Source organism: Leptodactylus fuscus, chromosome 1 (genome assembly GCF_031893055.1).
Source record: "Leptodactylus fuscus isolate aLepFus1 chromosome 1, aLepFus1.hap2, whole genome shotgun sequence".
Classification (NCBI taxonomy): domain Eukaryota; kingdom Metazoa; phylum Chordata; class Amphibia; order Anura; family Leptodactylidae; genus Leptodactylus; species Leptodactylus fuscus.
This window is the reverse complement of record NC_134265.1, coordinates 55,561,030-55,582,542: the sequence shown is the minus strand read 5'-3', so window position 1 is coordinate 55,582,542 and position 21,513 is coordinate 55,561,030. Positions and strand designations below refer to the sequence as shown.

The window sequence follows — 21,513 nt, the reverse complement described above, 5'->3', positions numbered from 1 at the left end:
CGGTATCTTCAAATTTAGGGCCCCACTCGAAAACTCACCCAGGGCTCCATTTTGCGTAAAACCGGCCCTGAGGATGGGACACATCAACATATCCCAGAGGCACAACAGACAAACACTTAAAGCAGTAGTACTCTGGGATGCTGCATGTACCCCAAAATGGTGCCTTTAGAAGGCAACTTTTCCCACAAAAAAAATAGGTTTTATTACAATACAATGTTTCTTAGATGAGTATGAAAAATGGCTTGTATGCCAAAAAACCTTATTCTATTACAGTTGTATGATGGTGTGGTGACTTTATACATTCTGCATTGACTTCTGACAATTGCTAAATATGAATAGCTAATGTCTTTTATATAAGTGGGCCATAACCTATGTTTAGAGTTCATAGATATGGAAAATTTCCAGACATTATCTGCCTATATAACAGACTGATGTAACACTGTATATATCTGCAGAATATAGATTTATCACTTATATCTAAGCTCCACTGCTCAGACCTCTATACTTTATACCAAAGTCTCTCCTTTCTGTGCAGTAATCATGTGAGCATGGGCTCGTAGGATCTGTCTGAACTTTTACCCCTTCAGACTGCAGAGGATTTCTTTCTTACCTGGATGGAGGAAGAGGCAGCTGGCTTGTCATAATGGAACAGAACAGTCCTCGTGTGGATGATTCCCCCATCAATATATTTTCCCTCCCTCCTTATCCAAACAGCGAACCTGTAGTACGGGTTTCTGAACGGGATACATCCAGGGCAACTTTACTGTTTTCAGGAATTTTTATGGGACTGGTGGGAATCACTCTTACTATAGTGGGATGGGTTCGACATGATGAGAGTCAGAGTATCAGATGGACTAAAATGATTGGTCCTATTGTGCTCTCGGTTGGTGTGACCTTTGTATTAATTGCTGTATGTAGATTTAAGATGATTTTCGGTAAGCTATGTAAGAGACATAATGATACAGTTGTTGAGCCAGAACAACCCACAACTGGACAGTCTTTTGTCTTCACGGGAATCAATCAGCCAATAAGTTTCCATGGTGCTACAGTGCTCCAGTATATTCCTCCTCCCTACACCCCCTATGATGCTATAGCAAGAAATCCAAGTGCTTCCTCTCCTGTCTCTAGTAATAGTACTGGAATACTTAATGGGATAGACCTGCCAATATCTCCTCCTCAGTACTATAGCGTGTTTCCCCTGGAAAATCCAGCATTTGTAGAAGACGAAGAATCTTCACAATCTTCAATGAACGAAAGGTGTGTACAGTGTCCATTTTGGCACAAACTCAATATTGTGATTTGATTGTTACTTTGGTACATTGTTTGGTGTTTATATCATGTCTATATTAGGTTGGGTTCCCACCAGCGTCTAAACTCCCTTTGGGGTTTCTGTCCCCAAATCCGCTTGAAAAATACGGAGAGAAAAGTCCTGTATTTTTCTGAGTGGAAACTGAGCAGAAACCAAGCGGACCCATAACTGGACCCAAGAAATGGAAAGCTGAGCACTGGTGTGGACCGAGCGTTATATAGTTTTTATTTGCAGTTTAACTGTATATTAGTGTAATACCTATAAGCCATTTATAGAGATTCTTCCATAATTCACCTTTATAAGGGCTCAAGTAGATATTTTATTAAAACCATTATCGGCTAAGGTCCAGCAGCAGCTAGGATGCTAAATGACATTGAGAATATGCAGGTTCTGGTTTCTGATTTTGATGGTCAAGTGGGCGCTCATTTGTCGCTGAAGTTACGGAAAGAGGGAGAGCAATCTGAGGATGGGTCATCAGTAGAGATGAGCGAACAGTGTTCTATCGAACACATGTTCGATCGGATATCAGGGTGTTCGCCATGTTCGAATCGAATCGAACACCGCGTGGTAAAGTGCGCCAAAATTCGATTCCCCTCCCACCTTCCCTGGCGCCTTTTTTGCACCAATAACAGCGCAGGGGAGGTGGGACAGGAACTACGACACCGGGGGCATTGAAAAAAATTGGAAAAAGTCATTGGCTGCCGAAATCAGGTGACCTCCATTTTAGACGAATAGTGGATTTCAAATCCGGGTCATATGAGAATGTGAACTTTGTGACTATGAGACAGGGATAGCTGTACAGGCAGGGATAGCTAGGGATAACCTTTATTTAGGGGGGAATGTTATTAAAAATAACTTTTTGGGGCTCTATCGGGTGTGTAATTATGATTTTTGTGAGATAAACTTTTTCCCATAGGGATGCATTGGCCAGCGCTGATTGGCCGAATTCCGTACTCTGGCCAATCAGTGCTGGCCAATGCATTCTATTAGCTTGATGAAGCAGAGTGTGCACAAGGGTTCAAGCGCACCCTCGGCTCTGATGTAGGAGAGCCGAGGGTGCACTTGAACCCTTGTGCACCCTCGGCTCTGCTACATCAGAGCCGAGGGTGCGCTTGAACCCTTGTGCACACTCTGCTTCATCAAGCTAATAGAATGCATTGGCCAGCGCTGATTGGCCAGAGTACGGAATTCGGCCAATCAGCGCTGGCTCTGCTGGAGGAGGCGGAGTCTAAGATCGCTCCACTGCAGTCTCCATTCAGGTCCGACCTTAGACTCCACCTCCTCCAGCAGAGCCAGCGCTGATTGGCCGAATTCCGTACTCTGGCCAATCAGCACTGGCTAATGCATTGTATTGGCGTGATGAAGCAGTGCTGAATGTGTGTGCTTAGCACACACATTCAGCTCTACTTCATCGGGCTAATAGACTGCATTGGCCAGCGCTGATTGGCCAGAGTACGGAATTCGGCCAATCAGCGCTGGCTCTGCTGGAGGAGGCGGAGTCTAAGATCGCTCCACACCAGTCTCCATTCAGGTCCGACCTTAGACTCCGCCTCCTCCAGCAGAGCCAGCGCTGATTGGCCGAATTCCGTACTCTGGCCAATCAGCACTGGCTAATGCATTGTATTGGCGTGATGAAGCAGTGCTGAATGTGTGTGCTTAGCACACACATTCAGCTCTACTTCATCGGGCTAATAGAATGCATTGGCCAATCAGCGCTGGCCAATGCATTCTATTAGCGTGAACTGAGTTTGCACAGGGGTTCTAGTGCACCCTCGGCTCTGCTACATCAGATTGCTACATCAGATGTAGCAGAGCTGAGTGTGCATCAGATGTGTAGTTGAGCAAAACTGACTCAGCACTGCTAAGTCTCTACATTCGCATAGGAATGCATTGGCCAGCCTTCGGCCAATCAGCGCTGGCTCTGCCGGAGGAGGCGGAGTCTAAGGTCGGACCTGAATGGAGACTGGTGTGGAGCGATCTTAGACTCCGCCTCCTCCAGCAGAGCCAGCGCTGATTGGTCGAGTTCCGTACTCTGGCCAATCAGCACTGGCCAATGCATTTCTATGGGAAAAGTTAGCTTGCGAAAATCGCAAACTGACAGGGATTTCCATCAAATAAAGTGACTTTTATGCCCCCAGACATGCTTCCCCTGCTGTCCCAGTGTCATTCCAGGGTGTTGGTATCATTTCCTGGGGTGTCATAGTGGACTTGGTGACCCTCCAGACACGAATTTGGGTTTCCCCCTTAACGAGTTTATGTTCCCCATAGACTATAATGGGGTTCGAAACCCATTCGAACACTCGAACAGTGAGCGGCTGTTCGAATCGAATTTCGAACCTCGAACATTTTAGTGTTCGCTCATCTCTAGTCATCAGTAAGAATTAACTGGAAAAAAAAACCCTTTAATTCATCAATTCTAAAAATGGCAATTTGGACTTTTAGATTTTTTCCCCCAAATATAGCATAAACAATTTTTTATTTTGTGACTTGGGTATGCCTAATTTCTCTGTTTTTCTATATATATTTTAGAGGATGGTGGTGGGGGGGTGTCTGAACTTTTATTTCTAATTTTATTATTTATTTAGAATTTTTGACATTCTTTTAAATTTTACTTCTTATTTTTGCTTATCTTTTTAGCCTCCCCTGCAGTCGATGGTAAAATCCCTCTCTTCAGACTGGCCACAGTAAAGCTGGATTCACACTGAGTTTTTTGGACCGGATTTAACGCGGAATCCGCCTTAGAATCCAGCTCCCAAAACACCTCCCATTGACTTTAACCCCTTCCCGACATCCGCCGTACTAGTACGGCGCTGCCGGGAAGGACTTCCCGCATACCACTGTAGTACTACGGCGGCTACATGGTGCGCACACAGAACCTGTGTGTGCACCATGCCCTGCGAGTGTCAGCCTTAACATACCGTCCCCTCCACGTACCCGGGTATCCTGCCAAAAAGGAAACTGTCAGCCCTGTGTGTCTACACAGGCTGACAACTTCCTGTACACTGCAATATACGTGTAACACGTGTATTGCAGCATACATCTAGTGAAGCAGAGATCAGCAGATCACTGCTTCAATCCCCCATGGGGACAGAAAAAAAAAGTTATGAAAAAGTTTAAATAAGTTTAAAATAAATTAGAAATAAATAAAGCCCCAAAAATCCCCTTTTCCCCATATAAAATGTTTTATTATGTAAAATAAAGAAAAATAGAAAAAAAAAATTAAATATTTGGTATCACCGCATCCGTAATAACCTGAACAATAACATTAAAACATTATTTAACCCGAACGGCGAATATCATTAAAAAAAAAAAAAAAAACGCACAAAATAATGATTATTCACCACCTTTCCCTTACAAAATGTTCAATAAAAAGTAATCAAATGGTCAGATGAAAACCAAAATGGTACCAATAAAAAGCAGAGGTCATCCTGCAGAAAATAAGCCCTCAACCAGCTCTGTCTACCGAAAAATAAAAATGTTATGCCTTTCAGAAGATGGCGATGCAAAAATAATTGATTTTTTTCCCTAAATTGAATTTTATTCTGCACAAATAGCAAAGCATTAAAAAAATCATTTAAATGAGGTATCGCCGTAACCGTACCGACCCGCAGAATAAAGGTCACATGTTACTTATGCTGTACTCTGCACGGGAAAAAAAAAATGCTAAAAAGCAATGCTAGAATTGATGTTTCCTTTTACATCCCACCCAGAAAGAGTTAATAAAATGTAGTCAATAAGTTACAGGCCCCAAAATGGTGACATTGAAAAGTACATCGAATACCGCAAACACTAAGCCCTCATACGGCCACATTGCCAGAAGATAAAAATAAAAATCTAGCTTGTACAATGTGAAGACAAAACCCCAAAAGTCGCCAAATCATTAGGACATAAGTGGCTGCGACTAGAAGGAAATGTATAAGCTGTGCGAGCGTTTTCAGGGGACACCCCATATTTAGAGCTTATGAGAGATAATACACCAGCGCTGATCCACCAGAATGCCCCTCTTCCCCATCCATGTCATAGGAGCTAGTGGGAAAATAGAATGGGATTTGGTGTACCTAATTTACTCCACACAGCTTACATATTCACTTCGGGGTTACTAATGCTCACTACATCACTTGATAAATTCTTTGAGGGGTGCGGTTTTCAAAATGGGGTCAATATGGAGGTTTTCAATGTTTTGACACCTCAAGGGCTTTGTAAATGCGACATGGTTCCTGAAGCATCACAGCCAGATCTGCCCTCTAAAAGCTCCTTGGCGCGCCTTCCCTTCTGCGTCTCGCTGTGAGTCCATATATTAGTTTACACCCACAAGTGGGGTACTATGGTAGTCCGGAGAACTTGCATAACAAATTGTGGGATGCGTTTTCTCCTTTAACCCCTTGTGAATGTGCAAATTCTAGGGCTAAACGAAAATATTAGTAAAATAAAATAAAATTTGAAAATTTCACCACCATTTTGTATTAATTCCTGTTAAGCACTTATAGGGTTAAAGGGGTATTCCCATGTCGCATACTCACCAGTCTTCACTGCTGTAAAATCTTCTTTCTTCCTGGTTTCTTGCATCATTTGGTGGGCGGAGTTTCACATGTAACCTGCCGTTTAGCTCCGCCCCCAAATTAGCATGTAGCTCCGCCCACCACATAGCATGATCCTATGGGGCGGCTGAAGGGTCTGTGATGTCATCAAAGGTCCTTAAACACTATATGCACAATATTGGACGTACAGGCAGGAGCAACTCCATTCTGTGTTACATACAGAGACTGCCTGTCTCTGCCATAATGAACACAAATGAGTTAGCTAGCCTGATAACTGGGAGAACAGAAGACGTTCAGAAATGAAAGCAGCTCCTCTCCCCTATCTGATAGCAGGAAGGTCACGTGGTGCAGACACAGGAATAGCTAGAAACACAGGCTCGCTCCCTGCACTTAGCCCCTCCTCCCTCCCCCCTGAGAGCAGCAGAAACATCACTTGACTTTTGAGCAGATAAGTCAAGGGCTGTGTCAACAATGAATTGAATAAAGTAAGATAGTGGACAAACAAAGCAGTTTGCTGAAGCAGTGTATTTAGGAAAAGTCTTACATTCACATTAACAAACAGTATAGATAGGATCCTTGTGATGGGACAACCCCTTTAAATTACTAGGTATATGTCGTTTTGGCTTATTTAAGGGGAGTTTTGAAAATGGGGTGATTTATGGGGGGCTTTAATACAAGGGTCTTTCAAAACCCCTTCATAACTGGATTAGTCCCTTAAAAATGAGTATTGGAAATTTCTTGAAAATTTTGAATATTGTTGTTTCACTTTTAAACCTTCTAATGTCCGTAAAAAATAAAAGGGTGACTAAAGTTTGATGCCGACATAAAGCAGAGATCTGGGACATGAGATTTATGATATAATTTTGGCGGTCTGACTATCTGTATGCAATGCACATCATTTCAAACATTATAAAATGCATATTTTTCAAAATTTCCAACAAATTTCCTATTTTTTCATAATGAAACACAAAACATATCAACCAAAATTTACCACTAACATGAAGTACAATGTGTTATGAAAAAACAATCTGAAAATCACTTTGGTAAGTTAAAGCTTAGCTCCAAAGTTATTACCACATAAAGTTTTGAAAAATCGAGCTTGGTCAGGAAGTCAAAAAATGCCATAGTCGGGAAGGGGTTCACTTCTTTTTTCTGCTAGCGGTTTCCTTCCGCTCACGGAAAAAAGAAGCAAGCTGCCCTATCTTTCTGTGGATTCCATGGCTGAATCAGCCGCAGGCGTACGCGGTGCGACACTCCCTCCCGACTAGGCCCATTCATTTGGCCCTAATCCGAAGCGGAATGCCACAACTGGATGCTGGTGCACTGCACTGGTATCCAGTCACAGCTAGCCACGGGAGGAATTTTTTTGAGCAGATTTTGAGGTGGATTCCCACGTCAAAATCCACTCCATAAAACTCTGTGTGAACTCAGTTTTAGACCTCAATACTATCATTGCTATCACCGCCTGGGAGCCATTCATTAAGTGAAAGTCTTCTTAACTCCTCACATGCTGTGATTGCATCACACCATAGCACTTGAGGGCTTAAAGGGGTATTCCCATGATGCTTGTTCACTAATATGCAGGCTGTTGTGCTCTCTTCACTTCCTGCTTTTCTCGGCACATTGGTGGGCGGGGTTTCACTTGCACGGGATTGGTTGTAAATGAATTACCACAGTGTGAAGCTGATGTAGCAGAGCTGGATTTGAGTGAGTTTGCATTACATACAGAGGTAACTGACTCCCTATCTCAGCCCTTATCAGCCAAATTCAATTAAACTGACTGATAAGAGCTCAGAAATCCCAGAGCTCTCTGAGAAACTCCGCTAATTAAAAGACACAAACAGCTCAGAGCTGCTCCCAGCCCCTCCCTCCCCCTCTGAGAGCAGGCAGCTACCTCACTTGACAAATGAGCAGATAATCCCAAGGTCCATAGAAACGGAGTGTAAACAATGAAGGGAATAAATTAAGATAGCGGCCAAACAAAGCAGTTTTGATAAAGCAATGCATTTAGGAAAAGTCTTAAATCCACATAAACTAGCAGTATAGATAGGATCCTTGTGATGGGACAACCCCTTTAAAGTGTCTGCAGTCAAATATATCTATCTATCCCTACAGTTATGATGAGTTTACAATGCCAGCTTTAGGGAGATGTAAATGCAAGAAAAAGCATCATGTGTATATGTATGAGACTTTATTCACAGTATAAAATTGCCATTATTGCTGCTTATAATGAAATAATAATATATGTAATTATAATATTAAAGTGAAAGGACAAGTTTATTGGGGAAAGTTGTATACTTGAAAGGAGTCTCTAGTACCCTGTTGGGCCTTCTCTAGCCTGGATAAAGAATAAGATACAGGTTAAGGCCCCACTGGGCGGAAACACAGCGTTTTTGGGCATTGCGGAAACGCTGTGGAAAAAACGCTGCATTTTACAGTACCAGCATAGTGAATGCAATTTTGTCTAATCCCAACCCCACACTGCAGGGAAAAAAACTCTGCGGAAAAGCTGTGTTTTTCAAAAACGTTTGCATTTTTGAAAAACGCAGAATGTCAATTACAGTCGCGGAAACGTTGAGTTTTTCTTCCATAGATTTCAATGGAAAGTGTGAAAACCGCAGCAAAAACGCAGCATGATAAATGTGTTGAGGAAACGCAGCAGAAACGCCACGAGCATCAAAATCCGCAGACAAAAACACTGTTTTGCTTGGTTGAGGCTGTGCTGAAACGCTGAGGGAACAACCGCGGCGTGACCGCATTGCGGTTCTTCCTGCAGCGCTTTGAACAGAAAGTTCACAGAGTTTTCCTCCGCGGACTTTCTGTTATTATATCTATGGGAAAGACGATGGCATTTCCGTATAGATATAATTGACATGCTGCGATTCTCAAAACCGCAACGGTTTTGGAAATTGCAGCGTGTCCAGGGTGTGATTTTTCCGCAAAGCGGGCACGGGATTTGCATGAATCCCAATCACTTTGCAAGTACTGTAAAACGCCGTGATTTTTCCAGCGGCATTTCTGCCGCGGCCAAATTGCGGTGCTTCCGGCAGCAGAGAACCATAATTCTTTAGGATTTTCAACATAGCCTTTCTTTATTGCACATGAGAAACTCGAGCAAAACGCAATGAAAAGCTCAACAGAAAACATATAAATTTCTGCAGCACAAAACTGAAAAATGTGATTAAAATGCATGTACATGCGCGTTTTTTCTACGACAGAAAACACACCATTTTCTTTGCGTTTTTTTGCTGCGTTTCCGCCCAGTGAGGCCTTAGCCTAAGGGTGAGTTCTCATGTGGTTTTTTTGGACCGGATTTTGACGTGGGAATCCACCTCAGAATCCAACCCTAAGGAGGAAACACAGATTTTTTGATGCAGGTTTTGCTGTAGGTTTTTGAACCAAAGTAAAATCTGCAAGAAAAACAGCATTTCCATGATGTGGGGCCTCATCCTGAGAAATAAATGCAGCATTTGTCATTGTATTTTTGCAGCGTTTTTCTTGTCAATACATTGTTTTTTTCCACAGCACTTTTCACAGAAAGTGCAGAGGTTTCCTTTCTGATTCGAGTATACCTATAGGGAACCCGTGAGCATTTCCATAAGTATGTTTGACATGCTGCAATTTCCTGCAATCACTGTGACAGTTTTGAAAATCGCAGCATGTCCACTTTGTGTATTTTACTGCTGGGTGGGGGATGGGATTCACTAGAATCCTATCCTTTACACAGTAACTGTAAAATGCAGTGTTTTTTCCTGCGTCATTCCTGCAGTGGGCAAACCACGACTTTTATGCCACATAGGGTCCCCAAACTAAAATTTTGTTGTGTTTGACACTATCAGCTGCTTCCAGCAAATAATCATCTTCCCCTGGTATGAAAGTTTAGTTACTAATATTAACTGAGCAATTATTTGTACAAATGATCCCATTGTTGATCAGACGATATAATGTCCATCTGAAATCTAATGTGTATCACCAGCTTAATGGGGTTTCTGCAGCCTCCAGGCGCCGGACACTGCTAGTGGTAGTGCAGCACCGCTCCTATTCAGGTAATAGCAGAGGCAATGCAGTTCCTACAGCTTTACATAACCAGCATGGTGATTCTGGATATTTCCATCCACACACTGTAGAAAAAAAATGCTTGCATACTCCCTATAGGAATAAAGGAAGAAAAAAGATCCAGAGAAATACTATAAGACGCACTGGACTATAAGACGCACGCAGGTTTTAGAGGAAGAAAATAGGGAAAAAAAATTTTGAAGCAAAAACTGGTAAAATATTTAATATATGGGAGTTGTAGTTTTGCAACAGCTGCAAGGCCACATTGACAGGTGACCCTGCCGCTGTACGGGGATGCATAGAGTGTTTTTTTTTGCGGGTCCAGAAGTACTTTTTAGTTATACCATTTTGGGGAATATCTATTGCTTAGATCACCTTTTATTGAAAAAAAAAACCCGGTGGTTTATGACATATGATTTTCTACTTTTATATATATATTCTAGGGAGAGGAGGTGATTTAGAACTTTTATTTATTTCATATTTTTATTATATATTTTTAAAGCTTTTTTTTTTTTTTTTTTTTTTTTACTATTTTATTCCCCCCCCCCAACTGTATTGCCGTCTATGGGACATTCTATCTATTAGTATTACGGCTGGTCATAGAGACCAGCCGCAATACTAATACAGCAGTGACAGGCCGGGGAGCCTCATTAGGCTCCCGGCTGTCACCCGAACAGGTCGGCTCCTGCGATATCGCCGCGCAGGAGCCGACCTGCATCTTTACAGGTACGGGGCCGGTGGGGACCGGCCCCGGGGGAGAAGGGGCTGCTGATACTGACCCGGCATCCGCTGTACTAGAGAGGCGGATGCCGGGGAGGGATAGACGCCGGGGCCTGAGACATCGCTGCCCTGCTCTGCATGAAGCCAGCGGCGGGGGGACGGAGGAGCGGAATAGCATCGCCCCTGCTGCTGGCTTCATGCATGGCAGGGCAGCGATGTCTCAAGCCCCGGCACCTGTAATGGCGTCTATCACTTGCCGGCTTCCGCCTCTCTATTAGAGCGGGTGCCAGGCGCCACATTCGGCCTATAAGACGCACCCTTCTTTTCCCCCAAAATTTTTTGGGAAAAAAGTGCGTCTTATAGTCCGAAAAATACGGTATGCAATGAAAAATTCTGCGGAAAAAAACGTGATGCGTTTCAGCTGTGTTTTTCCCCTCAGCATTTTGTAGTTGCATTCTGCTATTTGGAGTCTTAGCCTTAAAGGGGTTGTCCAGGAAAAACATTTTTTTCCCTGGAGGCCAGAGAAGGTGAAAAAACCCCAAAACATACTCACCTGTACCCAGCACTCCGCTATCCCGTACCACTATCGATTACCATGGTGCCCCAGGGGCTTGTTCTGGCAGAAGTCCTTGCCACGTGTGAATGCTCAGACCAATCAGTGGCCTATGATATCCCGGGTTTCTTTAGGCAGATGAGGCGACTGGTTGTCCTCAGAGGTCACGTACAGACACCGTAGCAACAAGGGATGTTTTTTTTTTTTTCCACTTTCACTGGTCTTCAGGAAGAAAAGCTCTATTCTGACTTCCATCACTGGGTCACTCCTCATCCTCCAACCCTGAAGCTGGACACAGACCCAGCCATAGTTCAATTAGCTTAGTAGGGTACTAGGACACTAGACCTTTGGTGCCGCTTAAGCTGGGTTCACACTAGCGTAGGTGTCTGACAGCTAGTGCCCGATGCCAATGTCCGTGGAAGACTTTAACATCGGACACTAGCTGTGTCCGTTTGCAATTTGCATGATTTTAAATGGGACATCATGTATTGTCCTTAAGTGTCCTACATATAGGATTTTGCTGTTCGCTTGAAAAATCGAACATCTTTGTAGACGGACACTTAAGGACAATATATGATGTCCCATTAAAAATTATGCAAATTGCAAACGGACATAACTAGTATCTGATGCTAAAATCTTCTGCGGACATTAGCATCGGGCACTAGCTGTCAGACACCGACGCTAGTGTGAACGCCCCCTTACTGTATCTCTTGTATCTGAGAAAATTAGCTTCTCTGTTTTTTTTCTACCGAAATCTAGTTTTGTGATTTGCATAAAGCAGACTATTATTTGAGCTGAGATGTTCTCTCGATCATGTAGTGTCTCACAAGGACATTGCTTGTTGTGAAATGTTCCATTTATTTGTTATGATGTTGTTTTCTATGTTTTATATTGAGTTATAATGTTTATTGCACTGTTCAAGACTGATGTTGGCGCCCTGCCTTCCTACGCTACTGGGTAAACTGGGGTGGCATTTACTCTGTGGTTTCTCAGAAGAGGGAGGAGTTAGCTGGTAACTTAGCTCCAGCCTGCCCTCAAAGGGGTTGTCCAGGGTTTCCTTAAATAGGCCATAAATATCTGACAGGTGTGGGGGGGCAACAGTTGGCCCCACACAAATCAGCTGTTGGGGAGGGGACGTTTGGGCCCAGTACTATACAGTGCATGGAGCTATGGAGCATGGAGTACAACATTCATGTCCTATATAGTGGCCTGACAATGTTACTGAAGCTCAGCTCCCATTGGTGTCAGTTGGAGTTCAGATGAAGTAATGCCACTATACAGTGTACAGAGTCCTCTGTGAATTCCTGGACATCCCGTTTAACTAGTTTTGCCCTGTTGGCATTGTTGGTGTGTAGGTAGCTGCAGTTGAGTACACGTCTTTCAGAGAGCACCTTCAGTTCTCTAGTTAGTGCTAGTTAGTTTAAGACAGGCTGTCCCACAATGTGGCCCCACAGCTTGCAGAAAACAACCTTTTATAGGTGAGCAAACTACTGGGTCGCAATACTGTATAGTGCATGGAGTCATGAGAAGATAGCTTCTTTTTTCTGATTTACTCATCTTCATATCCATCCCTCATGTCTCAACTTACTGTAAGCCACTCTGTACCTCCTGTGCCTTGTCCCATGTGTTCTCTTCCTAAAGAGACAGGAATGCTTACCGTATGTTACAAACACTATAAAAATTAATGATGATAAAAAAACAATACCAGAATTGCTGGGTATTTTTTGTTAGCCCTTTATAAAAGTTTCATGTACCCAAAAGTGGACCAAAATAAACTGCAGGTCATCAAGCAAAAAATAAACCTTCACACAGCTCCATTGGTAGAAAAATATTAAAGTCATGGCTCTCAGAATACAGCAACACTATACACAAAAAAACATTTTTATTAAAAAGGTGTTTCAAGTAGAATACCCTATAAATACTTTATACACTTGCTACTGCGGTAATCATTTTGATCTACAGAATAAAGTGAGGGCGGGTTCACACCTGTGTCCGGTCTCCGCTTTCCGGGTTTCCATTTTCTTCCCGAGAAACTGGACAGGAAACACGACAGTCAGTAATGGGTTTGCAACGTGTCCACCCGTGAGTGTCTTGTGCCTCTCCACGGCAAAAAGTTTTGATTTTTTTTTAACTGGACACAAAGTCCTGCATGTCCAACTTGTTGTCTGGTTAAAAAAACGGTTTCGCCGAGGAGAGGCACAAGACTCTCACGGGTGGTCACTTTGCAAACCCATTTAAGGGAATGGGTATGAAAACTGACTGCCGGGTTTTCGTCTTCTGTCCAGTTTTTCGGGCAGAAGACAGAGACCCGCCGGATTGCGTAAAGCAGAGACCCAGTGCTGGTGTGAACCTTTAGGGTGCATTCACACTGAGTAAACGCTAGCTTATTTTGTAGAGTAAAATTACACTTGTAAATTTTGCTATCCCATTGACTTCAATGACATTTTACAGGCGTATTTTTACAGGCGTATTTTTACACTTGTAAAAAAATATCATTGAAGTCAATGGGATAGCAAAATTTACAAGTGTAATTTTACTCTACAAAATAAGCTAGCGTTTACTCAGTGTGAATGCACCCTTAATATGTCATTTATACTCCATGATGAATGGCATAAAAACATAAAATAAAATATTGCAGAATTCTTTTTCTCTAATCTGCTCCCCTTCCAAAATAATAAAAGCATTTCAATGCACTGTATGTACTCCAAAATGGTGCCTTTAAAAAACAACTTTTCCCACAAAACAACAAAGTTTTATTACGATGCAATGTGTCTTAGATGAGTGTGAAAAATCCCAAACATTTGCCATGGCCTGTATGCCAAGAAACCTTTTTTTATTACAGTTTTACAATGGCGTGGTGACTTTATACATTCTGCATTGTCTTATTCTGTCACTTGTTAAACATTAATATGAATAGCTAATGTCTCTTTATATAAGTGGGCCATAACCTATGTTTAGAGTTCAAAGATATGGAAAATTTCCAGACATTATCTGCCTATATAACAGACTGATGTAACGCTGTATATATCTGCAGAATATAGATTTATCACTTATATCTAAGCTCCACTGCTCAGACCTTTATACTTTATACCAAAGTCTCTCCTTTCTGTGCAGTAATCATGTGAGCATGGGCTCGTAGGATCTGTCTGAACTTTTACCCCTTCAGACTGCAGAGGATTTCTTTCTTACCTGGATGGAGGAAGAGGCAGCTGGCTTGTCATAATGGAACAGAACAGTCCTCGTGTGGATGATTCCCCCATCAATATATTTTCCCTCCCTCCATATCCAAACAGCGAACCTGAAGTACGGGTTTCCGAACGGAGTAAATCTGGGGCAACTTTACTGTTTTCGGGAATTTTTATGGGACTGGTTGGAATCACTTTTACTATAATGGGATGGGTTCGATATGATGATGGTTTTGAGTGGACTAAACTGATTGGTCCTATTATGCTCTCGGTTAGTGTGACCTTTGTATTGATTTCTGTGTGTAGATTTAAGATGATTTTTGGTAGGCTATGTAAGAGACATAATGATACAGTTGCTGAGCCAGAACAACCCACAACTGGACAGTCTTTTGTCTTCACGGGAATCAATCAGCCAATAAGTTTCCATGGTGCTACAGTGCTCCAGTATATTCCTCCTCCCTACACCCCCTATGATGCTATAGCAAGAAATCCAAGTGCTTCCTCTCCTGTCTCTAGTAATAGTACTGGAATACTTAATGGGATAGACCTGCCAATATCTCCTCCTCAGTACTATAGCGTGTTTCCCCTGGAAAATCCAGCATTTGTAGAAGACGACGATTCTTCACAATCTCCAGTAAACGAGAGGTTTGTACCGTGTCCATTTTGGCACAAACTCAATATTGTGACTTGTTACTTTTTTGCATTGATTGTTTATATCATGTCTATATTAGGCCTGGTTCACAAGCAAACATGTTTTTATAGTCTATGCAGTCTGCGGGTTTCCTTAGGGACTGCTTTTTTATGCGTATAGGTTTGCGTTTGGAGAGGGTCACCAAGCAGACTCCCCGAACAGAAACCCAAACATTAATGTGAACCGGGCCTTATATAGTTTTTATTTACAGTTTAACTCTATATTAGAGCAGTAACTAGAAGCCATTTATACAGATTCTTTCATAATTCAACTTTATAAGGCGTCAAATAGATATCTTATGAAAACCATATTGGTTACGGTCCAGCAGCAGATGGATGCTAAATGAAATTAAGAATATGCAGGATCTGGTTCCTGATTTTGATGATCAAGTGTGCGCTCATTTGTCACTGAAATCTAAGAGGGAGAGTAATCTGACGATAGGTTATCAGTAACAAATTAACTGGAAAAACCTTTTAATTCAGCAATTCTAAAAAATGGCAATTTGGGCTTTTTGATGTTTTTTTTGTTTTTTTTTGCCCCTCCCTCATATGCTAATATGTGATTGGTAGATTAAATCATACACTGCAATACTACTATATTGCAGTCTATGGTAAAATCCCTCTGCTACTATTGAGAATGACCACAGTAAGACTGTAATATTTCATTGCTATCACCGCCGGGGAGCCATTCATTAAGTGAAAGTCTTAACCCCTCAGATGCTGTGGTTGTATAGACCATAGCACTTGAGAGCTTAAAGTGTCTGTAGTCAGAGACTTCTATCCCCACAGTTATGATGCCCTTCCTGAGTTTACAGTGTCAGCATACATGTATGGGAGATGTCTGTAGGAGCAAGTAAAAGCCTCATGCGTATATGTCTGAGACTTTTTTCACAGCATGAAGTTGCCATTATTGCTGCTTATGATGTCTGTTGGGTGTTCAAAATTGAACAAAATGAAATGTTTGAATTTAATAATAATATATGTAAGTGATTGCAATATTAAAGTGAAAGGACAAGTTTATTGGGGAGTCTCTGTTGGTCTTCCTCTGAGATACAGTTGGACATAGAGGCCTACAGGTTCCGCATTGTATCCTGCAGCATATTTGCCTACAGTTGTTGCAGCTGGACCTGTAGGTCCTGTACACTCATAGGTTACTGAAACTGGTGTCCCCGCTGTTCTCATAAATGCCGAATTTGCAACAAATCTGACGGCTGGGCACCCTAAGCAAGTGTTGTAATCTGGTGGAGACAGACACATGGGAAACCCTTGCTGTGTGTAGGCAAGCATTATCCTGCTGAAAGATAGCAGATGCCCTGCCATGAGAGGCAACACAGGAGGCCCTGGATGTCACAGGATGTCCTGCACATATGGCTGAGTTGTATCACTCCTATCACTAAAAGGGCTGAATAACTGTAGCACATAATGGTTTCTCAGATCATGACACCGGTATTTGGGACAGTGCGCAGAGCATGAGCAGTTTTGAAGTGCTCACCACGGGGTCTCCATATTCAACCCTGACCGTCGTCAGATCCCAAACACAACCTGGACTTGTTGCTAAAAGCTATACAATTCCAGGCTGTAGCAGTCCAGGTTTCTCATTCTTGACCCCATTGCAAATGAAAGTGATGGTGGCTGGCTGTCAATGTGTGCTGAAGAAACCAATTTTCCTTGTGCAAACTCATGGAAATGGTTCAGAGATGTTTACTGAAGGTGCCACCTGTGTCTGGATGGTTGACAAGAGCTGCTTGTGCTTGTTGGTGGATCAAACTATCCTCTCTAGGCTGAGGCCCCACATTGTGGACACATAGCTTTTTTTGATATCTCAGCCTAACTAAGGGTTGGTTCACACTAGCGCTTGTATTCCGTCCGCAATGAGTCTGCATGGAGACCCCCTGAACGGAATACCAACACTAATGCAAGCACTGTGCAGTTAAGCACACGGAGCCCATAGACTATAATGGGCTCCGTGTGCTTGCCGCGCACTGCTTGCACAATTCATTCGTGCGGGCAGTGCGCGGCAAGCACACACAGCCCATTATAGTCTATGGGCTCCATGTGCTTTGCAAGCACATCGCTTGTAATTCCGATTGTATTCCATCCGGGGGGGTCTCCATGCGGACTCCTTGTGGACGGAATACATGCGCTAGTGTGAACCAACCCTAACAGCCACAAATCTAAGTTCGTTGTAAGAGATAAACAGTCTATATCAGGGGTTAGCAACCTTTTTTTTTTTTATCGTGTGGTGATTTTTTAAAAAGTCAGAGTTGAAGTAGTCTGTGTGTCAGGTAATAATTGTAAGGATGTTGAGCCCTACATGAAAGTTATATAATGCACACCATAACAGTAACCAATTAAGGGTGCATTCACATGGAAGAAAATGGCACTGAATTAGGTGTGGAATCCACACCAGATTCAGTGCTGAAAAAAAAGTCTCTCATTGACTTCAATGCCCGTGCCAATGCTCTGCCCATGGGTGTTGGATGCGTTCCTGCTGATATCCATTGTACTTGGCACTTGCTCAGATCCTGATCAGGCGCTATGTATATAACATAATAGTACGTGATATTGTAGGAACTCCTTGCCGATCATGACATTCTATTATCATATCTACTCACCATCCTGAATTATGGAAGATATATCCATTTTTTGTTAAAGTTTACCTCTAGTTATAAACAACTTTTCATAAAAGAATAGTGCAGGTGAATATAAGAAACTTTGTAATATATCTTATTAAGGAGATCTGTTTCCTTCAGCTCTTATTAAGCTTTTCTCTTCCTTCTTATCTTCAAAATGTTGTTTACGTTATATTCATCTCTGTATTTAGCCTGATGTACAGAGCTCTATGGAGAGGGGAGGGGTGAAGTAAGAGGTTGCCACCAGCTGGTTACTTAATTTATTTTCTGGTCACTAGTAGCGTCTTATCTACAATCTAGCAGTGTTAAAAAAGCACAGGGTAGCAGAGTGTAGCAGCAGTAATTATTTGAGTATCTTTTTTGGCAGCCTCATCCTACTCCTCTCCTCTTCATAGACGAATATGCAGAAAGTAACTCAGCCTGAAAAGTGGGGAATAAAACCTATTTCTTTAATAAGACATGTTACAAAGTTTCTTATAGTCACCTGTGCTATTCATTTGTAGAAAGTTGTTTATACCCGTAGGTAGGCTTTAATCCACAATCTGCAAATGAAATCACTGCTGGAAGTTGTCACCTTGACTAAATGATTTTTTTTGCTCTTTACAGTTCTCCTGTTTCAAGTCAGCATCATGAACATATTCCCGTTGTAGAAAGTCACAGTGGACCACCCCCTTTATATGAGGACTTGTATCCTGAACTGAAGTAAAGTACAGTATATAATATACTTATAAAAGGAAAATGTTCGTTGTTGTACCGTGTTAGCCAGTGGGTTGGAAATATAAAAAAAGAACGAAAACTTGGTAATCTTCGGAACCGACCAACCTACCTAAGATGGGATAGCTTTCATCCGAAACACATAAAGAACTCCATTGTCTACAGCCAGGCCATCAGATACCATCGCATATGTTCTAACCCTGCAGATAGAGAAGAACACCTCGGAGGCCTCAGGGACACATTCTTGAGGCAGGGTTACCATCCTAGAACAATTGATAACCAAATCACCAGGGCCACCAGAATCCCAAGATCGGAGTTATTAAGATACAATACCAAACAAGAGATCAATCGAGTGCCCCTGGTTGTCACATATAACCCCCAACTGGAGGCGCTGAGAGGTATCACACGCAAATTACATCCACTACTACAAAAAGACAACCGTCTAACATCCATATTTTCGGACCCCCCTCTCCTATGCTACAGACAGCCACCAAACCTCAGGAATATGGTTGTCAGCAGCTCACTGTCACCTCCAACTAACACAGGAACATTTCCATGTGGAAATAAGAGGTGCAAAACCTGCCCCCACATACTGACTACAGACAGGATAGAGATACCAAACTCTAACAGGGAATATAAAATTCCAGGTACCTTCACCTGCAGCACATCCAATGTAGTGTATTTAATTATGTGTACCAAATGCTCCACTGATAATCTGTATGTTGGAGAGACCGGACAGCAGCTTAGACTGCGTATGAACTCACATCGCCATACAATTAAAGAACAAAGAACTGACCTTCCTGTGTCAAAACATTTCTGCAGGGGGGACCACAACATCACCAATGACATGAAAATTCTGGTTTTGAGAGGGAATTTCAGATCAAAGAGAGAAAGGCGCATACATGAGTATAAATTCACGAAACTGCTTCAGACACTAGAATGTGGGCTTAATGCATCACAGGGGTTCATGTCTTTTTACAGTGTGAACTGATAAGGACCTGCAAGTGTTTACATTGTCTTCACCAATTACCACATTGTCTCTACCAAATGCTTACATTGTCTCACCAATTACTAACAACCAACCCCCCCCCCTCCTGAAATCTAACACCCTTTGTGCCTGCTCTGTATATATATATATATATATATATATATATATATATATATATATATATATATATGCATCCTTCAAAAATGTTTTTAAATTTACTTTGAGAAAGGAGCCTTTTGCGCTTCGAAACGTTAGCCATTTGTCATCATTATGAGTTAGCCATTAAAAAGGTATCAACTACTGAAGATTACCAAGTTTTCGTTCTCTTTTTATAATATACTTATAGTGATAGAAAAATATTCTCCTCTACTATGTTCTATTTCTCTTTTTCATGTAGCAGTGATGTCCGTAATTCACAACAAGCTGAATGAAACAAACTGAAAATTACATGAATGTCTATTCTATTTCACTCCACATGATCTGCGGCTCTTGCTTACTATGTCATCTCCAGTGGAAGATCTGGATCTCAATTTTCAAAAACACTTCAAGGAGTGAAATCTGCGCTGTGATGGATTGCTATGGACAATGGACGTTTTCTTCTTGTATGCAGTTGCATAATTATAGTTCTGTATATACCATTATGTGCCCCATTAAAGGGATTGTCCAGAATATATATTTAAAGCCAGGGGATGCTTGAAAATAATGAAATAACCAATACTCCGTTTGGGGACCTGAAAATGGAAATCCAATGCGCTGAAAAAACAGTTACCCACGAAAATCCTCAAACTCTATAGACTATATTGGGTTTCGTCTGGTTTTCTGCCTGAAAATTGCAGAGAGAAAACACTTTCTTGCAGAACTTCTCTTTCTGCATTTTTCAAACGGATTCGGGGACATATTCCCCAAACGTAAGCGAACTCTAATGTGAATCCAGTCCGTATCGTCCAAAGTTTTTCCAAATGTACAGTATATCAATGGACTATGCATAACTTTTTTTTTTTTTTTTTTAAAAAAACATGGATTCATTGTGCAAGTTCAGAGAGGGCCTGGATGCCTTTCTTGAACACAAAAATATTATGGGTTATATGGGTTTTGGGAAGGACAAGTTGATCCATGGCTTTATACTGGTTGCCAAAGTTGGAAGGAATTGTTTCCCTGACATGCGCCAATTGGTATAAGCTTTTCTCCCCCCTTCCTCTGGATCAACACTGTAAGGTTATAGGTTGTACTTGGTGGACCTATGTCTTCATCCAACCTCATCTACTATGTAACTGTAACCAATAAGATGAAGTATTTCCTATATACAGTAATTCTTACATCTTCCTCCATTACTGTACTGTCACCAAATTGAGGGCTTCCATAAACAGCAAAGTGTATTCACTTGTATGACTAGCAGGGCAACACTGATTTGACCTTTTTTTATTATTATTATTATGTCCTAATATGGATAATTTCATGTGTCCCTAGTTTTTATTACAATTGTAGTTTGATATTATATGCAGACTATTATGTGGATTATGTTCTATTTACTGTCTGTTGTAGTGGCACGTCCTGCATAATAATATGTATGTAAAAATACAAAGCACTTTACACAACTTATATATAGCACTTATATTTTGCTATGAGTCTGGAATAAAAAACATAAAGATTTTCTGTAGTGTTTATTGTAATAGATTAAAGGGGTGGTTTGGGCAAAAAAGTATTTTATTGTAAAGGTCTGTTAGTGCTAATAATGGGTTAATAAGTAGGGTTGAGCAGTCGGAATTGGAAAAGATCAGATTCCGGTGAGCGATCGAGCAAATATCATAATCGGGATCAGCTAGAAAATCGGATTTTGAAATCTCAAGATCGACTCAACCCTAAAAGTGACTTTTTCCATACAGAAGTATTGACTAGGGATGAGCGATCGGGATCAGATTCCGTTCTGTGATCGAGCAAATTTCACAATCGGGATCAGCCAGAAAATGATCGGAAATCGGATTTTAAAATCAATCCTGAAATCTCAAGATTGGCTCAACCCCATTAATAAAGAAAATATATCTTTGTACCGTGTTAGCCAGTGGATATGAAATAATTATTTTTTTTTTTTTGAGAGAAGTCTTCAGTAGTTGATACCTTTATTAATGG

At 41.7% G+C, this 21,513-nt stretch overlaps 2 protein-coding genes across 3 annotated transcripts; both read left to right on the top strand.

Annotated features, from left to right (window-relative positions):
- Positions 1–643: 643 nt before the first annotated feature.
- On the top strand, positions 644–1,303 carry LOC142189564 (transmembrane protein 174-like). The gene has a single exon (XM_075262175.1). It carries the CDS (start codon positions 644–646, stop codon positions 1,301–1,303), a length of 660 nt encoding a protein of 219 aa, XP_075118276.1.
- A 13,073-nt stretch (positions 1,304–14,376) lies between these two features.
- LOC142192501 (transmembrane protein 174-like) lies at positions 14,377–21,012 on the top strand. Of its 2 annotated transcripts, none has more exons than XM_075262420.1 (3): positions 14,377–15,006; positions 18,291–18,386; positions 19,784–21,012. In XM_075262420.1, the coding sequence occupies exons 1-3, from the start codon at positions 14,399–14,401 to the stop codon at positions 19,815–19,817; spliced, it is 738 nt and encodes a 245-aa protein (XP_075118521.1). In that variant the 5' UTR covers positions 14,377–14,398; the 3' UTR covers positions 19,818–21,012. The 2 variants fall into 2 exon arrangements, with proteins under 2 accessions (XP_075118521.1, XP_075118522.1); XM_075262421.1 differs by having other exon boundaries at positions 18,291–18,391.
- The last annotated feature ends 501 nt before the right edge of the window (positions 21,013–21,513 follow it).